Source organism: Sceloporus occidentalis, unplaced genomic scaffold (assembly GCF_023333645.1).
Source record: "Sceloporus occidentalis isolate IW3139 unplaced genomic scaffold, rSceOcc1.0.p SCAF_3, whole genome shotgun sequence".
NCBI classification, from domain to species: domain Eukaryota; kingdom Metazoa; phylum Chordata; class Lepidosauria; order Squamata; family Phrynosomatidae; genus Sceloporus; species Sceloporus occidentalis.
This window is the reverse complement of record NW_028316983.1, coordinates 79775168-79795903: the sequence shown is the minus strand read 5'-3', so window position 1 is coordinate 79795903 and position 20736 is coordinate 79775168. Positions and strand designations below refer to the sequence as shown.

The 20736-nt window shown below is 38.1% G+C and overlaps 1 protein-coding gene across 5 annotated transcripts in view; it reads left to right on the top strand.

Annotated features, from left to right (window-relative positions):
- TUT4 (terminal uridylyl transferase 4) overlaps nucleotides 1–20736 on the top strand; it is a 57524-nt gene that overhangs the window by 35269 nt on the left and 1519 nt on the right. For 4 of the 5 annotated variants that reach the window (XM_089515144.1, XM_089515146.1, XM_089515145.1 and 1 more), the window contains 15 exons: nucleotides 3409–3559; nucleotides 4185–4271; nucleotides 5361–5464; nucleotides 5634–5691; nucleotides 5776–5879; nucleotides 6669–6758; nucleotides 8124–8237; nucleotides 8795–8872; nucleotides 11102–11279; nucleotides 11560–11607; nucleotides 11746–11828; nucleotides 13402–13517; nucleotides 15500–15660; nucleotides 17803–17903; nucleotides 18414–18924. In XM_089515144.1, coding sequence (XP_089371270.1) covers nucleotides 3409–3559; nucleotides 4185–4271; nucleotides 5361–5464; nucleotides 5634–5691; nucleotides 5776–5879; nucleotides 6669–6758; nucleotides 8124–8237; nucleotides 8795–8872; nucleotides 11102–11279; nucleotides 11560–11607; nucleotides 11746–11828; nucleotides 13402–13517; nucleotides 15500–15660; nucleotides 17803–17903; nucleotides 18414–18924 — 1984 coding nt within the window. The other variant, XM_089515147.1, reaches the window with a different exon arrangement.

Below are 20736 nucleotides of genomic sequence, written 5' to 3'. Positions count from 1 at the left end.
TCATGACTTTGTATCAGTTTTCCCCCAGGAAAGAAAAAATAAATGTGTCCTATGCAGGATTCACGAGGCTTCATCCTTTTTCCATCAAGACTTTCCCACCAGTGCATTGAAGTGTAGGTCTTATGAGCTAGATCAGTGGTTCTCAATTTGGTCCTTTTGGATTTCAACTCTCAGAATTCCTGACTGTTGGCCAAGCTGGCTGGGGATTCTGGGAGTTGAAGTCCAACATACTTAAAGGACCAAAGTTTGGAAACCACTGAGCTAGATAGCTGCTTTCAAGGAATCTTCTAAAAGCCAAACATTTTAGAAGGAATTAACATTCTGACCAGAGCACTAGTGTCCTTTTTTTTTCTTATGAGGGAATCATTATAGTGCTGTGACTAAGGACTGTCCCCCTACCTCAAAAATACATATGTTCAAGGCTGATACAATATATCTTTGAAGTCTTCTCACTTTAGTGCAAGTTTTTATTTCTAAACTAGGAACAAATGGAATAGAGAAAGCCTTTATGCATTATGGCATCTTCTAGGTCCATATAATTATCCATAAAGGTTAAGTAAAGTACTAAAGAATTCATCAGTCCTCTGGAACAGATTTCAGGTAGCATCTGGCAAATCAACTAAAGTTCAATATATTTAATCATTTTTCAAAGTGAATAACTGCATGACATATACATAAGCAAAAATGCAGGCAGTACAGCAGAAGATATCAGACTTTGACTCCATATCATAGTACAGATTTGGCACTCTTCTTTGGATCTAATGCATCTGATTCCAACATATTCATATTGCTAGGCCATTACTCAAGCCCTTCTATTGTAAATGTAGATAATAGATTATTTATAATTTTGTTTGTTTTCTCTTTGTTCTTAAAGATGTATTTCACAGTATCTGCTTTTGACATCCTCTAGTGTCATAGTTTTAGTAGCATTTTCATTAATCAAACTTGTCATGATGCACATAAAAGCATTCTCAGCACTTTTATTATGTAAACTTTGGAAATATCTGAAATAAAATACATCATAGCAGAGTTGATAAAATATACAGAACAACTAGGTGGGCAACCATATGTTATTTGAACTGCAACAGCTAGTTCATTGTCTGTGCTGGCTAGAGCTATTGATAGTTGCATCTACATCTGGAGGGCCATGTATTACCCACCAAACTAAAGAAAGGTTTAGAAAGTTTGTAGAGTTCATCTGCATTTTTATAGATACTTATTTCCTGATCCTTATTTTATTTATATCACCTGTTGTTCCAAACATGAGATCCAAGGGAGAGTTCAACAAGGTTAAAACAAGATAGAATCTGAAGACAAGGGTTCAGGTCCCCACCATGGAAATCTGCCATGGAAACCCACTGGGTGATGGTGGGCAAATCACACTGTCAGCCTCGGGAAGGCAACAGCAAACCTCCCTTGAATAAATCTTGTCAAGAAAACCCTATGATAGGGTTGCCATAAGTTGGAAACCGCTTGAAGGCACATAACAACAAAAACAAGGAGTATAATTGTCTGGCCATAATAAAGCCTAGTTTCAACAGAAACCTGGTTTAGATTTGCCAAGCAGTGTGATTTTTATTTATTTGTTTGTGGCTGCTTGCACTTACAGTGGAATATGAGCAAACCACAAACTGTCTGTGCTTTGTTCAGTATAATATCTGAACACGATAGAAGTCAGGACACTGGTTTGTCTTTCTCCCAACAAGACAGGCCATAGTTTGTTTGGTATGTATGTATGTATGTATGTATGTATTTAATTAATTAATTAATTAATTTTCTCAGGTTCATTATGGAAAGGATAAGGCAGAGTTCCAGCTCCTACTGAATTCAAATTTCATACTAAAGAAACTATGGGCTGGAACAGACAGGCAAAAAAAGCTGGCTGCCCGGTGGCTTGGGGATGTGACCTATGCACTATGCACACCCCCAAGCCAGCAGGAAGCCACCGTGGAGCTGTCCAGCTGTTTACATGGTGGCAGTTTTTCGGTCTCTGACAGTGCGGTGTTTATTTTGCACAGGAAAAAATCCAGATCGGGGCTATGATGTGCAGTTGCCACGGCCCCGATCCAGTGCTCAAAGGGGCAGCTGTTTCGGCTCTATTACAGAATTTCTTGTTTAGTAATATTAGCTCAGTATTCTACCTTCAAATTTTGAACAAGGGAAAGAATTCTAGATCTAAGTCTTTGAAGGGCATCTAAAATACGAATGCAAAAACAAAGAAACAGCATCTTACTCTAAAGTTGTTTCTTTTCTCCCACTAACAGAATTGCTCAGGCTGCATATGAGGCACCATACTTGCCAATACCTGTGCTTATTTTCTCAGCATCTAATATTTCACCTTCCATTTTGTTTCTTGGTATATCCTTCACAACCATGATTTCTCTGCTTAATTGTACAACAAAATGCACTGCACAATTCTAAAGGTTTCTGTAATGTAGGGCCTTTTCTGTTTTCTTATTCTTTCCGAGCATGTTGCTAGTTGAGGAATATTTAATTCCCTTGTATAGTTGTCCCTTCCAGCAACAGACCACTGCTTTCCACTATTCATATGGTGCAGAGAGAAAGTTATGGTTTTCTAAAAGTAGTTGAATGTGCTGTGTATTTTTCCCCATTCCACCGTCAATCTTCCGTGTTGATTTTTCCCATCCCCATCCTTTCTTTGGTTTGGAATTAGGCCAGTTGATTGTAGGAGGTATCAAGTACTAGGAATATTTATGTTGTTGCCTTTGAAATGGGTAGGGAATTAAGCACTAATTACATCTGTCTGTATATAGTTTTCTGGCATGGGGACCACTTTGGGGAAATGTGATTATGCTATTACAGGTTGAGTATTCCTTATCCAGAATCCCAAAATCTGAAATACTCCAAAATAATTGTCTACATGGGTGGCTGAGACAGTGACAACTTTGCTTTCTGTTGATTTAGTGTATACAAACTTTGTTTCATGCACACAATTGTTAAAAATATTATGTATAAAACTACCATGAGTCTATGTGTATAATGTGTACACAAAACATGAATGAATTTTATGTTTAGATTTAGGTCCCAAGATATTTTGTGATGTGTATGAAAATCCCCAAAAATCTGAAATCCAAAATACTTTTAGTCACAAGCATTTTGGATTAGCAAGACTCAACCTATAGCTAACAAATAAACAACTATGAGAAGATAGCAGATTCCCAAAACTGTGCAGTGAATTCAAAGACATAACCATGTTAGTCTGGATCAGTATGCAAAGGGATATTGTGACAGTCTTAAAGGTGCTACAAGATCGCTTGATTACAGTGAACTAAACTAGTACTTGAATCCAACACTTTTCATTGGAACATACTTGCTTTCTTTAAGGGAAAAGAGACAGCTTATTTAAACATTTTTAATATAAAACATTGTGGTTTTTTTCTGCTGTAGCCTCCAACAATAGTATGCAGTATCTGCAAAAGAGATGGCCATTCCAAAAATGACTGCCCGGAAGATTTTAAGAAAATTGACCTAAAACCACTACCACCAATGACAAGTAGATTTAGAGAAATACTTGATCTAGTGTGTAAAAGGTGCTTTGGTAAGTACAATTTTGCTGTTTTGACCAAGTAGGTAGTTCTCAGTTAAAAACTGAAACAGAAAACATATTCGGCTCACACTAAGATAGGATTTCTTCTGCTATGGCAGTGGAAAATAAAGATATTTCGGATACTAGAACAAACTTCTTTTGTAGTTCACTATAAGGCTTGGGTGGGAATTTTGTGACTCTTTAGATGTTGTAGAATTATATATAATTACTGCTTTTCTCTACCGTTGGCTGTGGGGGCCAGGGTTGCTGTGGCTTGTGGCTAAGCAAAATTTTGGATAGGCACAGGAGTTTTACTCCTCTTTTAAAGGCAACAGGATGTTTTGGACTTTACATATTTGTAGGTGTGGCAATAACAGGTAGCCAAATTGGTGAGGGGAATTAACTTCAGCAATCCTGGTACCTTTTGAGAACAGTACAGGATCTTGTTTTTTTTCCTCAGGGATTTTTCTGATGCTCAAATATCTGCTGATATTTCACTCACTGAATGCTTTACTAATCCCCATATTTGCTGGGGCCATCTAGAACCAGCATTTTTCAATTATAGAATGCAGCCATATTATCTACAGTTTGATTATTAAGTACTGATAAATTCCTCTATTAACTTTTATTTCTTTAGATGAATTATCACCTCCTTTCTCAGAGCAACAAAATCGAGAGCAGATTTTGGCAAGTTTGGAAAGATTTATTCGAAAAGAATATAATGGTATGCAATAGGAAACATTAAAGACATTTTCTTTTTATAAATAAAAGTACTTTATTGCAACAACATAGCCTGTTCTTTACAAATCAGATTTATTTATTACACATATACATACCTCTTCTAAAATGGGAACTGGTTTGTAACAAAACATTGAATATATAGTGGTGATTCAAACCTAATTACATTTTGTGTAGTCCCACTGAAATTACTGAAATTATTTAGATTTAAATTAGTTATGATTGGCATAATTCCTATTGGCTTCAAATGATCTATTGTAATTATGTCTATTTCTAGTACTTTCAGATCAAAATCAGTAGATTGTATTAATATTAGAAAAATGTATCAAATGTAAGACTAGCTTAGTTTTAGTATCACATAACTTTAAGCTTTAAGCGAGATTCACAAAAAGCATCTGAAGTCAATAGTAACATCAAATTAATAGGATACAAAGTATGCAAGTGTATTCTTTTTTTTAAATTGTGCTGGTGTGCATATTGGCAAGAATAAATTTGAATCTTTCTAAGTCAAATATCTTATGAAGTAATATCTCTAGTCGCAAGGGGATGGTAACCAAGGAGATTGTAGTTTGGTTTGTGTTATACTTTGGAGGGAGAGGTTGATTTTATTTTATTCATATCTAATCTTTCTCCCAAAAGTGGGATTTGTGTACTCAATAGGAGAAAGTTAGGAATTTGGATGTAACATGTATTCTCGGGGAAAATTAACTGAAACAGTGTTCCTATGGGACAAATTTTTTTAAAAAAAACTTACTTTGAATGTATTCATTAAAAACTAAGGTAGAATTGCATGAGTTTTAAAAGTATTATAAAGGAAAATTTCTTTTAAAACAGTACATGTTTCAGTTCCTTGACAAATATTTTTGGACACTGAAGAACGTCTAGGCATTGGAGAAATATATTCTTGAAAAGTGTGGTGGGACAACCAGCAGAAATTGCATTGGGCCTGCAGAAATATGAATTATAATGCTTTCTTTGTGAAACATGTTATAATATGATCTGCTAGCAATTCTTCTACTGTGAGTGTGTCAAAAATTAATTTTAAATATTTGTTAAACCCTGCTTTTTTGATTAGACAAGGCCAGGCTATGCCTGTTTGGTTCTTCAAAAAATGGATTTGGATTCCGTGACAGTGACCTGGATATTTGCATGACACTGGAGGGCCATGAAAATGCAGAGGTAACTCATTTTTTTAAAAAATAAATTTTATATAGTCAAAGGAAGATTTATTCTAATGTTATACATGTATTCAGACATGCTATACATGTATCCTTGCTGTTCTATAAATTGTTCTTGAATTTATGTAGGTAGTAACACAAGTTTTTTATTCATTTATTTTTTTCTCTAGAAATTAAATTGTAAGGAAATTATTGAAAATTTGGCAAAGGTTCTTAAGAAGCATCCAGGTATGCATATTGTAATGTATGTTGCTTAATATTTGCATTTATGTATAATTTTTGGTTTTACATACAGAAATCTTACCTTCTCAGGTTTAAGAAACATCCTGCCTATAACTACAGCCAAAGTGCCTATAGTAAAATTTGAGCACAGACGAAGTGGTTTAGAAGGAGATATCAGTTTATACAATACACTGGCAAGTATCGATTTCAGAAAAAGTCAGAATGCTGTTCCAAGTTGTTAATTCTTTAAAACCTAAAAATTGAAAGTAACATTTGGCCTTTTAGGCCGGAAGAGGGCAAAGTACAACTCTCTGAGCCACGTGTATAGAAAGGTCAAAAGTATAACAAAGGGACATTGAACTCATTGAAGCATTTTGATTGCTCCTCCATAGCCCTTCACGGTTACCTTTCTTGGTATTATCAGGTACTGCCAGCCACTTTTAAAAAAGTACTGTATATACTCATGTATAAATTGAAACATTTACACAAAAAAATTGACTTATACATGAGTCAGTATGGTAAAATCCTCTGCCACTGTCGGGCTTTCTCCTGTGGAGAAGGCTAGACACTAGATGAGGAAGAGAAGCGAACGTTTGCTATGAAGGATGTGCGATGAAGCAGGAGTGTGCTGAGCCCCAAGGTTTTATCCTTACCTTATCCACAGGTCATGCCAAATTCCATAACTTTCTCTCCAAAACCTGCCATCGGCTTATAGATGAAGTTGACTTATAGTCGAGTATACATGGTAACAGTCTTGATTCAGTATAAAAATACTTAGGTAATTTTCTCAAGCTAACATACACATCAGGAAAGGGCTTTTTTTTTAAATCAGCTATCAGGTTTACTGCCAACAATGAGAAATGCTAGACATTGTAGTCCAACAGCATCTTGAGGGCTGTACTTTGCCCATGCCTAATTTAAACTATAAACAATGTAAGTACTGAATCATAGCCTGATAGCTAAATCCTTGACTTGTTTTCAAGGCACAACACAATACAAGGATGCTTGCAACATATGCCGCCATTGATCCAAGAGTGCAATACTTAGGATATACAATGAAAGTTTTTGCAAAGGTAAGTATAGATTATAAATATGAACCATAGATGTGTTGTTTCTGTTCAGTGATTTTTTTTGGAACAGTTAGTACTTATTCAAGTAGATGTCTTTTTAAAAATTTGACACACAAGTCATATTGAGCATCAAGATTGTTTTCTTGCTAGTCTGATACTATATTCTTTGTTTTCTAGTGCTAACCTTATAGATTGCTAATCCATATAAGATAGATATGTGGATTTATTGTTGATTTCCCTTTCATTTGCAATTTGAAGTATGTTCCAAAAAAAAAGAAACCAGTACTGTATCTGTATATTTAGGCTTTACATCTAATGTTGTTCTTGTCAGTGGCGCATTAACTACAGTAAAATGTGAATGAAATTCCAGCCAGGATCCAGAGCAGCATTTTAAACACATTTATGAAGTCACCAGTTAGATTTTTGATTTTTTGGAAGAAGAGACATCCATAATCTATCATAAATGTAGAAAACATGCACGGGTAGCTGTGTTGACCATTTAGTAAATTCAAACAAAAGTCCACAAAAGTGATATCTTTATTGGCCAACCAAAATGCAAAATATACTTGTTGCAAGCTTTTGAAACTCCACTGGCTTCTTCATCAGGCAAGATGTTACATATCAAACAGGAGAAAAAATGGAGATGTTAGTAAGACACTTGCATTTTGTTGTTTCTGTCCTTAGTTAAGATGGGATGGGAAGGGTATCTTTAGCAGGCTGGCCCCCTCCTCTGGCCGTGTGGCAATAGGGAGATTTTCAAAGGCTAGGAAATTTAAAGTTCATTTGCATATCAACAAGGACTCCTCTTTTGCAATCCAATATGTCACCATTCTTGTGAGGCCACAGACCTCTTTCTAGGCAGAGGATAATGGATTCCTCAAGAAGTCTCCATGTTTTTGCATCAGGAACATTTTGGTAGATGTAGAGGTAAAACATGCCAATCCAGTCCAAATTTTGGGGGGGGGGGGGGGGAATTGTTTTACCTTAGTTGAAGGTCCTAGTCCACTGGCTCACTGGGATAAATGTGTTTTGAACACCTATCAGTTTCAAATGTGTGACATGAGAGCTGCTGCTTAAGAAACATGAGTCAAGATTCGTGATGGTCTGTGAAACTAGTTTGTACCGTCTGGATCTTGAACCTTTTTGTTGTCTTCCTAGAGATACAACAGCTTTCTGTATTATTAGTCTACATGCATACATTTTACTTTGGATTTCATTCAAGATAGAGGCTGACATTTAGGCTCAGGTTTTGTAGCAGTCTCACAAAATACCTTTTTATATTAACAAATAGTATTTCCCCCCAATATCATATTGTGAGAGCTAAATGTCTTGTCATATATTCGTTTTATTCAAAATGTATCTAACCAGCGCTGTGATATTGGAGATGCATCCAGAGGGAGTCTCTCATCATATGCCTATATCCTTATGGTGTTATATTTCCTACAACAAAGAGAACCACCAGTAATCCCAGTTCTTCAAGAGGTAAGTTTAGTGAGATGATGCCATGTAAAACATTAAGAATTCTTGTTTATTCTCAATTGACTTTCCATAGGGTACTGGTGTTGGATGTGGTTCTTTTTAAAGCGTTGTTGAGTTCAGAATTGGGTATTTTCCTAAATATTCTAGGTCTTCTCAGCATTGTCACTGTGAGCCTGTCTTTTGTTTGCTTCACACATCATGAGAAAGCACTGAATTAATGTAGACCTTTAGAACATCATACTTGCTTCTTACATAGTGAAAATTCTGTAAACACAATTATTGTATTTCATGTTATCCTTGGGCATAACCTAGCCTGGGGTTAACACACTCATCCTCTTATCTGCTCCCTGCCCCCACATCTCACATTCAAGATCAAAAGGTATCATTTGTGGAAAGTTTAACCTATAACATCATATTCCATTTTTAAAAAAATCACTGTTACATATGGAAAGATCCACATGGGCTCCTGTTAACATTTTCAGATATGTTTTTGTTGTTTTCAGAAGAAAGAACAGCTTTGCATTTTGTATTTATTTGGTTTTTTCCATTTCTGCCTCTAGATATTTGATGGACAACAGATCCCTCAGAGAATGGTTGATGGGTGGAATGCTTTCTTCTTTGATGATACTGAAGAACTGGTAATGCTTTAACTCTAGAATAATCAATAAGTTCTTAAGTCTTGATTTATTATATTACATTTATTCTTAATTAAGTGTGGTGTAGTGGTTTGAGGATTGGACTATGACTCTGGAGACCAGAGTTCAATTACCTACTTGGCCATGAAACCACTGGGTGACCTTGGACAAATCGCATGCTCTCTGCCTCAGGGCAAGGCAATGGCATGCCTCTGAGCAAATGTTCCCAAAAAAACAACATGATAAGTTCGCCTTAGGGTCACCATAAGTTGGAAATGACTTGAAGGCATACAACAACAACAATTCTTAAATATTTATGTCTTGTATTCCCTAAACAACCCCCCCCCCAGCTTTTTGCACAATCTATTGGACAAAGGAAGTGCAAACACAGAAGGGAAAAATGGAAGTCATTCTGGAAAATGGTAACATTCCAGCAGGCGACCTCAAGTAATTTAGAATTTAAAAAAATCATATCTTTTGAACTATCTCATGTTTTCCCTGTTGGCCAGTAAATCTTCTAGATCTCACATGCTTGGTTTTTAAAGAACAAGTTCAAAGGACATGTTCAGCTGATATACAAGATTCAGTAATTTGTTTTCCCTTACTGGGAAAGATTTTCTACTTGTATGTTTCCCCTGTATTTAGCTCTTTTATGCCTGTCTTTCTGTAAAATTTGCCTAAAGTATAATAGTAAGGAAACTGGCAGTTAGAAAGCAAAATAACAAGAAATAATAAGACATCTAAAATCAAATAAGGTCAGCCAGTTAAAATATATAAAGAGCCAGTTAAATGTCGTTAAAATAAGACAAAGGTTTTAAAAGGACAAATTTTCTGTATATACTAAGTGTCTATTTAGAGAAGAGGTCTTTGCATATTGGCAGATAGAAGCTGAAATAACATATTTGGGGTACAGACATGGGGGAAAAAATTGTATATCTAAGCTGTGTTTTCTGACACTAGATTTTTTTTAATGATTGCAAGAACAGGTAAGAAACTCATACACTTCTGGTGATTTGACCCATGTAGGAATACACTTGTCCCTCCACATTTGCGGCTTTGACTTTTGTGGATTTGATTATTTATAGATTTTATTAATATGTTCTCTCTAGGAATGTCTAGGTCCTCCAGCGCAACTCTATGGTCAACTTTAACCAGAAGTCACATTGAAGGACCTAGAGATTCCTAGAACGAACACTCCACTAGGCTTTTGTAGCTCCTCCAGCTTAATTCTGCGATTCATGTCTGGCAGATGTTGCACTGGAAGACCTAGAGATTCCTAGAGAGGTGTTCTCTCAGGTAAAAGCATAGTATTTTTGTTATTTGTGGTTTTCTCACATTCACGGGGGGTCCTGTGCCCCCAACCTCAGCAAATGTGGAGGGACGAGTGTAGTACAATTTGCCAGTAGCCTAGGCTGTTCAGAGAGTTTGCATGTGAAAGACTTCCTTGCCCTGTTCTCTGCATTGTTTATCCTCCTGGCAGAATTAAAGCAGTCCTTCAGGTTCCTTGTCCAAGCCCTCTATATGGACCTGGCATCAGAGTAGTTCCACAATCCTCGTTTTAGGTAGAAAATACAGCCTGGTGTTAAAAGATTATTGAGATACTCAGCTTGCTGTATCTCTGCTTCCACAGTAGCAAGGTTAGTCTGGCTCAAACATTGGAATAGTGACATGCAAAAATCCAGAGCAAATCTAGCCTCAGCCCTCTTTTGGTGCTCTTAAAGATACTCTTATAGAAACCAAAGATAAGAAGGCTATGTTGTCACAGTAAAGAAAGGAAGCAACATGGCAATTTCAGCAACCTTTTCATTCCTTTTGTCCCTTTTATCTCCTCTCCCATCCTATAGACTTTAGAACATTTAAGTCTGCATGAGCAAGATCACAGTAATAATGGTAGTAATTAACAAATAGTCCAGAAAGGAAGGGGATGATCTGTACAGTTTTGGTAGAATTCAGCTTTTCAGGTCTAACCTATCTCCATGCTAAAGTTGTTAAGAGGAAGATGCGCTCATTTTGAGCTTGCACAAGTAGATAATTTTCCAAGAACACAAAAAATACTTGAATTATTTTCTTCTGCTACTCTGCAGATATAGATTGTGGGCAATATACTTTCACACTAGATTCATATCAAGTACTTCATAATGCATTATTTCATAGCCACCCCCAAAGTAAAATATTATGATTAGAAGAAGACTCTCTGTTTACTTCATATATACTGTTATAATTTTTATACAGAGAAAACGATTACCCTCTCTTGGGAAAAACACAGAATCACTGGGAGAACTTTGGTTAGGGTTACTGCGATTTTACACTGAAGAATTTGACTTCAAGGAATATGTCATCAGCATTCGGCAGAAGAAACTGTTAACTACATTTGAGAAACAGTGGACATCCAAATGCATTGCTATTGAAGGTATTTATGAAATACCTATTAAATAAAAAATGTAATGCATGTCTGTAGAGGAATTATTAGATTAATTTAGTGAAAATCTGTCTTGCATTTCCTACACTCAACACCATTTGTTAATAGGAGGCTGCTTTTAAAAACATCCTGTGTCCATAACTCTCCTGTGAGAGAATGTTGTTATAGCAGAAGCTACAGAAATAGCATTTAATAGCAGCTTAATAGGAAACATATGCTGCTGAAATTTCATACCTGCCTGTTAAATATGGTTTTTATTACCTTTCCTTAGATCCTTTTGACTTGAATCATAACCTGGGTGCAGGAGTTTCCAGAAAAAGTAAGAGTTGAAAACTACTACTTAGCAGTAATACATTTCTAAGGCAGTATGTCTTCTTTAGTGTGCCTATTTCTTTCTATCTTCATATACATATTCGTTTGCATACACACATACACATATTTGTCTTTTCTTTCATAGTGACCAATTTCATAATGAAGGCATTAATCAATGGGAGAAAACTATTTGGTACTCCTTTCTGTCCAGTCTTGGGAAGAGAAGCTGTAAGTTCTCTCATCTTGTAACTTACACTCTTTTGCTGTAAACATAAATGCTGGGATATTTATGTATGTGTGTATGGTGCTTTAAACAAGTAGCTAACACTCATGCAATTCTAGACTGGTATTTGGAAAACTAGGACTTGGAAGAGCAGCTATGAAGGAATTAGGCAAGTGTAAAGATATAAGGTTAAGATTATCCATGCCATTGTATTTCCCATTTCTATGTATGATTATGAAAGCTGGACAGTGTAGAAAGCTAATAGAAAGAAAATAATTTCATTTGAAATGTGGCCCTGGAGAAAACTTCTATGGATAGGGTGGATTGCTAAAAAGACAAATATTTGAATCCTAAAGCAAATCTAGCCTGAACTCTCCCTAGAAGCCAAAATAACTAAACAGAGTCTGTCGTACTTCAGATATATCATGAAAAGACAGGACTCACTAGAAAAGACAATAATGCTTGATAAGGTAGAAGGCAATAGGAAAATTAAAAGAGGAAGACTGCATTACAAATGGATAGACTCAATCAAGGAAGCCATGACCCTGAGTAGGGCTGTTGATAATAGGGCGATGAAGGTCTCTCATTCGTGAGATCACCATTAGTTGAAGTTGACGATGGCAGTTAACAAATAATTTAATAAATGAGGAGAATAAAGTTGGTAGAACTTAATCAAGCACTTTTTGGCACTTACTTTCTTTATCAAAACACATGACTTGCTTCCTCACAACTTTTTCTCCTTCACACATTCCCAGGATTTACTACTTTCCTCAGGATGGGAACCTTGGGGCCTCCAGATGTTTTAATATGGTCTACAACTCCCATTAATCCCAGCCAGTATGGGCAATAGTAGTCCAAAACATCTGGAGTATGACCAATAGTAGTCCAAAACATCCCAACTCCTGTTGAAAGCGTTCTCTTTTAGATTGCCTAATGCCCTGTAAAAGATATAATCTTCAATCCTATACGAGCTAATCTAAGAGTATGCCCCACTGAACTGAATGTTGCTTGTCTCTGAGCAGAAAAGCCTAGGTTTGCACTGATTCTGACTGCCTTTCCTTTTTTACTTTTCAAGTACTAGCAATGGGACTCACCTTTCCTCTTCCCATATTAATGAATGTTTTGTTTAATATGCTGTTCAAACTGTATGGCCTCAAAAAAGGACTGAGAGATCCTTGATCTCACAGGAAGTAACTGTTTGTTTTGCTACAAACAAAAGGGGCATCTATTCCTACCTGAATAGATACCCCTCCATACTGAAACCACACCACCAACATCTTGACCAAATACAGGCCTTTGACTAACATTGCTAGTTTTTTTTCCTCCTGTATATTATTTTTAACACCATTGCCTAATGAAGAAGCCAGTGGATCTTTGAAAGCTTATTATATGTATGTTGGCCCAATAAAGGTATCACTGTGTAGTGAATTTTGGATGTTACTGTGCTTTCCTATATGGCCAACATGGCTACTCCAGGATATGTTTCTCTCTGTTTTTCCTGGTTCCTATTTTCTCACTGTTGAAAGTAAACGCAGAGAACTTGTAGGTAAAAATGATTGTTGTTGTTTTCTTTTTCAGGAGTACTTTTTCAATTCTAAAGTACTGACTGATGGAGAACTAGCACCTAATGACAGATGTTGCCGTGTCTGTGGCAAAATTGGTCACTACATGAAGGACTGCCCCAAAAGGAGGAGGTTAGGAAAATATATACACCCACTCATTTAAAACAAATTCATGTTGAATATAAAATAAAATATTTTGTAGGGAAAGTCTTCACATCCTGTTTTCATGTTCTTTTTCATTGCAAGCCTGAATCTTACATTTGTACTTCTGAAAACTGTTGGGTTTTTTAACTTCTAAAAACTGTTTTGTTTTTTTAAAGTTTCATGTTCAGTCTTTCCCCCCAAATAACTTTGGCTGTGCATAAAAGTTGGTATAAAATAGTGGTAAATATTGTAATAAATTACCTAAATGCTTTGTTATTATCTTTTTTAAGTGCTATATCTGCCCTCTGCCTGGAAGGGTAAATGTGGTAATGGATCAGAAAGTCATTTGGAATCATTTTGAAAGATTTTCTTGGTGATAACTTAACATTGACCTCCTTTTTATTATTTCTGACTTCATTAGCCTCTGAGAAAGGGGGCAAACCACTTAATGGTACTTCAGAGATTAGGAGGTTTACCACACGGCTTTTTGCAGCTCAGATCTTGGGCGACTCCTGGTTCAGCTATGCGAATTGACGTCATAACGTGAATGTTTTTTCACACCTGGTTGCCCTTCCGTTGCCCTTCCGAATCGAGGGGGAATAGAATCAAAGGCAAGTCACGTGATGTGGATTCACGCAAAGCGGAGCGAGTGCACATTATATTACCACACTGGTGCATACCATGCGGATTCAACTATTCAAATTGGGACCCTGGCGCATGCTCAGTGGGGCTCTGGACGCTGTCCTCCTTCCCTGCCCCCTCCTTAGCTGTCATCTTTCATTGGGCGAAAGGAGCAGGCAGGGGATGATGGGATAGGTCGCAGGGGGTCACTGGAGCCAGGATCAGGCTCAAGGAGCAGGCAGGGGATGATGGGATAGGTCGCAGGGGATCACTGGAGCCAGGATTGGACTAAAGGAGCAGGCAAGGGATGATGGGATAGGTCGCAGGGGGTCACTGGAGCCAGGAACGGGCTCAAGGAGGCAGGCAGGAGATGATGGAATCGGTTGCAGGGAGTCACTGGAGCCAGGATCGGACTGAAGGAGCAGGCAGGGGGTGATGAGATAGGTCGCAGGGGGTCACTGGAGCCAGGATCAGGCTCAAGGAGCAGGCAGGGGATGATGGGATAGGTCGCAGGGGGTCACTGGAGCCAGGATTGGACTAAAGAAGCAGGCAGGGGATGATGGGATAGATCGCAGGGGGTCACTGGAGCCAGGATTGGACTAAAGGAGCAGGGAAGGGATGATGGGATAAGTCGTAGGGGGTCACTGGAGCCAGGATTGGGCTCAAGGAGGCAGGCAGGGGATGATGGAATTGGTCACAGGGAGTCACTGGAGCCAGGTTCGGACCGAAGGAGCAGTCGGGATGATGAGATAGGTCGCAGGATGGCAGAGAGTATGAGATGGCATGGAGGAGGAGGGGGATGAAGGAGCAGGACGCAGGGGGCCAAGGGGGCAACATCGGAGTGATCTTCCACACCAGACCAATTCAAAGTGAAATCGAAGTGAACTTGAAAGCGAATTGTGTGAATTCATCTTTTTTTCCGATTTCACCAAAATGAGGGGTCACTTTGGAATCACTGTGGAAGCACCACGGAAGGAGCGCCCATAGAAAGGAATCTCATCTGATAACACATTCACGTTATAATGTGAATCCGCATCGTTGGACCTGCAGTCACCCTGGATCTGAGCTGCAAAATCTCCAAAAAGCTCCATGTGATAAACACCTCGGTTATTTTACAGTCATTTTGAAATGAGATTCAGCCGCACCTCAAATCTGTCCCATTTGATTTCCTCCTGGTTTTTTTTTTTGTTTGTTTTGTTTTGTTTTGTTTGGTTTTTTTGGTCCACCAATTAGAAACAAACTTAATCTTCAATGTTTTTTTCTTTTCCTTGCTGTTTGCTGTTTCTGTAATAATCAGACAATTTTGAGAACATATTAAAAGGATTGTTTTAATACTTTCTCACATTTAGATTGAAGAAAAAGGAGAATGAGAGAGAAGATGAAAAAGAAGTAAAGGAGGAAGATAGGGAGACCAGAGAAAAGAGATGTTTTATCTGTGGTGACGTGGGACATGTTCGAAGGGATTGTCCTGAATTCAAACAGACTAGACAAAGAAGTAATGGTGTTCAAGGTAAAAAACTAAAACAATACTCTACCATCTCCACCCCCTTTGTAACCTGGTACTTCATCGTTTTTAGACAGTTTTATAGTGGCATCCAAATGTGAAATAAGATGCTCAGAGTTGAATCTCTTTTTTTTTTTTTACTAGAGAATTCATTTGGGGTCGAAAATGGCCTAAATTCTTCTTGTCTACCTGCTTTAAAAACAGAGTGGAGAAATCTTCTGTCCAAAGGCCAGATGGAGCTTCCTACTATTTAATTTCATAAGGCCCCTTTGTATTTTTACAGTTCCACCTTTCTCCAGAAGGCCTAGGTGGGAGTGTGGCCTGTTCGGTACTTTCAACACCCAGTACCCTGTCAGCCTTCCCTGACAGAAGGAACAGGCATCGAACTTCACCTGCTGCCCTTTTCAAGGGATAATCACAATATTCCTCCTCATTTATCAGTGGATTTGGAAAGTATACAGTACCATCTTCCTGGACATTGCAGTATTTGTATTTATTTGTAGTATTTATAATATATTGAAAACCATATAATGCAATACTTTAAATTTTTTTGACCCTGGGTTTTTTTTCCAGTGAAGCAGTGGCCTTTGATAGAAAAAAGATGCAACATCCCTCTCCCATTCTGGAAGAATTGCCTCACCCCCTACTGTTGGATCTTAATCTGTTCAGTTTGGAACACCTTCACTTTAGTGCTTCCCTATTCACCTAGAAGCATCAGTGAGGTTACTCAAAGAGGCATTTTCTTATTAACCACTCTCAGTATCTCGTCATCTTGAGGTCTAGCAGAATTTTTAAACCCTAGGCTTAATGTAAGATCTTTCAAAAAGCTAAGACTTTTTGGTAGTGGTATGGCCATGCTCCCTAACTTGAGTAGGTACCTCCTTATCTTTTTTGCATGGAAAAAGTTAGTTCGGAGCTGGCTCACTGTACTTTGCTCTTCCTTTTCCTTCCCCACATAGGGAAAGTAAGGGAGAAATGAAGGCAGTCACACTTGTAAACTGGATGATTGATGAGGTTGGGGCTCTTGGAAGGCAGGCTGAATGTGCCAGTGCACCTTCCTCTCACCTTTAAGTTATGAAGAAGTTGAGAGAGGAATGAAGCTGGGTATCCTGAAGGCAAGTGGGAAGTGTGACTAGACCCCATGGATCCTGTGCTTACCCCTTTTTCTTTCCTTAGTCTGCAAATCCCTATAGGCTGTGGTGGTCTGGATTATGCTATTGAGAGGAGGGTGTCCCCTCCTTTGTTTTAAGAGTATTTGCCTTCAGTCCAAGTGATAGTTCTGTTAGAAGTTAAAGTAATTATTTTATATTGTATTGGTTTGAGTTTTACAAACAAATGTCAGTTTATTCATTGCATACTGTAATCCAAACCAGTGGATTAGGCACCGCTGAAAATAATGGACCTTATTTCTGAGTAAAAATGCAAAGAATTTAATTGTTAATCTTTCCTTTCATTTTTATTACCAATGATCCAATCATTGTTTTATTTATTTTTATTACTGTTAGTCCTTTATTACCAGACACACACAAGCAAATCCTGCTTTTCATGGGCCCTAATCCTATGCTCTTTAGAACTTTAATTATATAATTTAGCTACTAACTTTTTCCTTATATTTTTAGCCCCTTTCCCCTAAGCATCCTTGCACGCTCTCTGGCACCAATTCCTGGCCACACCAAGTACTTATACACCCCCACCCCGGAATACTATGATGTGCCTCACTCAAGCAACTCATGTTATAACTGGTGTTTTCAGAAGTTTTCTTTCTTCAGTCAATAAAATAAAAAGGGACATCTACTTTGAATAGCACTTTATTGCAAGAAAACCTCCCATTATAGTCAAACTAAGAAAATAAGGCATTCATTTCTCTGCTAAATTAAGAGTGATCTCTAGCTAAGATCTAAAGAGAAGAACAGGTATTACTTCAGAGCTATAAACATAAGTGAACCGTTCCTGTTTTGGTACAACAGTTACTACTGTAGAAAAAAAAATACTGAGTTATAAAAAATAGCTTATCTCTGACAGAGGGCGCTGTTGCAAAAAAACCTGAGTAAATAAAATTCTAGCTGTGCATAAATCATTGCTTTGGACCACAACATACTTTGCTTCTTTGTTTGTATTCAAAACACATGTTCTCTATATTTTATTTAGCTGCTCCGTTAGTCCGAAGCCTTGTAAACTCACAGCCAGTAACTGGATCAATTCCGCAGCAAGTGGAAAGACCTTTGCGCACTAGACAGCCATCAGAATGTGTAAGTTGCATTTAATATGACTAATACTACATGAAAAATATATTTCATATAACAGTATACATGATAAGTATGAAAAACGTAACATTCTTGCTATAAGTAAGCATTTGTACACTTTAGAGGTATGTCTATCTATTCCAAGATATTTCAATGTTGTAATTAAACTGTGATTCTTTACTGATTGCACTGAAGAAACTGCAAGTTGAAGCACCAATTTTGAGGAAGTGGAAGACCAAATGAATTAAGATACAGTTAGTGAGTGAAAATTTCTTTGTGTGTGTTTTGTTTTAGTAGTAATGTAGACTGCTGTTTTTGAATGATAGTTCTTGTTAATGAATCGCCCATCGGTGAAATCTTTATAAATGGTTTTAGTTTAACTGTTCTTGAGTTGAAGTGTAGCAAACTGGGAAAGAAAAGTTCATTTTGTGCCATGTTTTTGTGCATCAAATGCACAAAACAAAATTTAATAACTGATGAACTAATCCAAACTACATCCTTTTCCTCCCTTTCTAGTCTGATTCTCGACAGTCATCTTACTCTCCACAGCCTCAGCAATTTCCCCAGAATTCTTCTCCACCAGCCTCCATTAACCAGACTCAACCACAACCAATATCTCAGTCTAAGCATGTTCTTCAACCCCAGCAGGGGACACAGCCACCCCACCAGGTCCAGCTGCCTTTGTTTAACTTTGCCCAATCTCCCCCAGGTCAGTACTCCACCTTGCCTAACCTGGGACTATTTCAGATGCATCACCACCAAATTCAACTTCCTAACACCTCGTGGCCTGTTATTCACTCTGCACCGGGTAATCCTTCTCACGCTACAAACGTTCCATTTTCTGTGAGAGCTGGCAGCAGCAACCCACCCAATAATCAGAACAGCGTAAGCTTGAATGATCCCAGTATCATCTTTGCACAGCCTGCTGCTAGGCCGGTAGGAATCCCCAGCAATTCTCACGAGGGACACTGGCACAACTCTATGACTCTAAGCTCACTGGTGAACAATGGCACGGTGGGGAATTCAGGTAACTCTCCTCTGTTTCCTGTTTTGTATCAATATTGCTGGTGTCTTTCTTCAACATTCCTTAATTGATTCATTCTCACTGTGGTGCTTTTTGGGGGTGCACATAAGAATGCCTTAAGAAAATTTTTTGATTTGTTAGGGCAAGATGGTATGTAGAATAGTTCCTAAATGTGGGTTGCCTTTGGAAGGGTACTTGGTAGATCTTGAAACATTCTTAAAGAGAAGAGATTTAGGTTTTTTGCAGAGAAACAGAGATCCCAACTCTTGAGTCCTGAATAACTTATTTAAATAGGATTGCTATGTACACAGGTACAGTGGGACCTTGGTATCCACTGGGGTTTGGTTCCAGGACCCCCTGTCCATGGCCAGGTCCTATTAAATACAGTGGTGTAATAAAATAGTTTCCCTTATATAAAATAACAAAACCAAAGTTTGCTTTTTAGAATTTATCTATTTTTTTAAAAAAAAATTCAGGTCGTGGATAGTTAAATCTTTGGATATGGAGGGCTGACTATATGCCTTCCCAGAAAACTGTATCCATTTTCCTTTTTCAGCGCATCCCATGTTTCACCAGAACATGGCATACAGCCTATTAGATTCCATCCAAGCTGAGTGAAAGCTTGTAACATCTTCCTTGTAAAATGTGAAACAGTCTTGAAATGAAGACAAATATTGAAAAAATAAATACTAAAAGTATCTCTGAACATATGCAGGGTACCTTTTCTTCACACCAAACAGTTGTAAGCATATACATCAGGCCAGACAAGCATGAATCTTGCTCCCTTTCTTAAAAAGAACCACTTATGCTCTACTTCCATCACTTTTAGTGATTCATGTAATATAGGCCTGGAACAGATGGGCCTTTGAGGCGCCCTCATCACGTGCAAGGGTTGCCTGGTGGGCGGAGCGCCCAAACGCCCGGCAACCCTCGTATGTGACAAGGGACACAGACCGTAATGGTGACGTCACAGCTGCGCCACCTCCAAATGGGATGGCGCAGCTGTGAGTCACCACGCCGTCCCTGGCACTTTCCAGCTTTGCCGCAAAAAGGAGCCGCTTCCAGGTGCTCCTTTTTTGCTCCGCAGCAGCACCACACAATTTGGTTGTTGCAGCACTCCTGCAGAGCAAAGACTAGTGCTGGGGAGGCACCTCTTTCTGGTGGTGTGTACCCCGCCATAGAATCAGAATATAGAGTTGGAAGAGACCACAAGGATCTTCTACCCCAGTGGTCCCCAAACTGTGCCCTTTAAGAGAATTTGGACTTCAGCTCGCATAAGCCTCAGCCATGATGGTCAATAGTCTGGGATTCTATGAGCTGAAGTGCAAAATCCCCTAAAGAGCACAGTTTGGGGACAGTTGATCTAGCCTCTGTTTAAAAACATCCAAAGGAAACTACACCACATTCTAAGGGAGGATATTCCACTGTCAAACAGCTCTTACTGTCTGATTGTCTCAAAGTTTTACAACATTTTAATGAAAAGGTGTACACTTACGGGTAATTTTTTTTATCCAAAATATATTTTCCTCTCCAAAACACAATGTAGGAATGTGTGCAGGACATTTCCACTATCTTTAGATCCTCTTGGTACCCAGGAGCAAAAAAATCAATTTTCCAAAAATTTTCAAATACATTTTTGCCTCAGAGTGCCTTAAAGGGCGGCCCACTGAGAAGCCTTCTTTGGAGCTAGACCTTCTCATCCAAAGGCTGATCTTTAGTTTAAGTGTAATGTGAGATTATTTTAGTGTTTTCATTAAAACTGAAAAATATTCTCCCTTGATGTAAACAACAAGTAGCTATTTTTAGTGTTTCTCT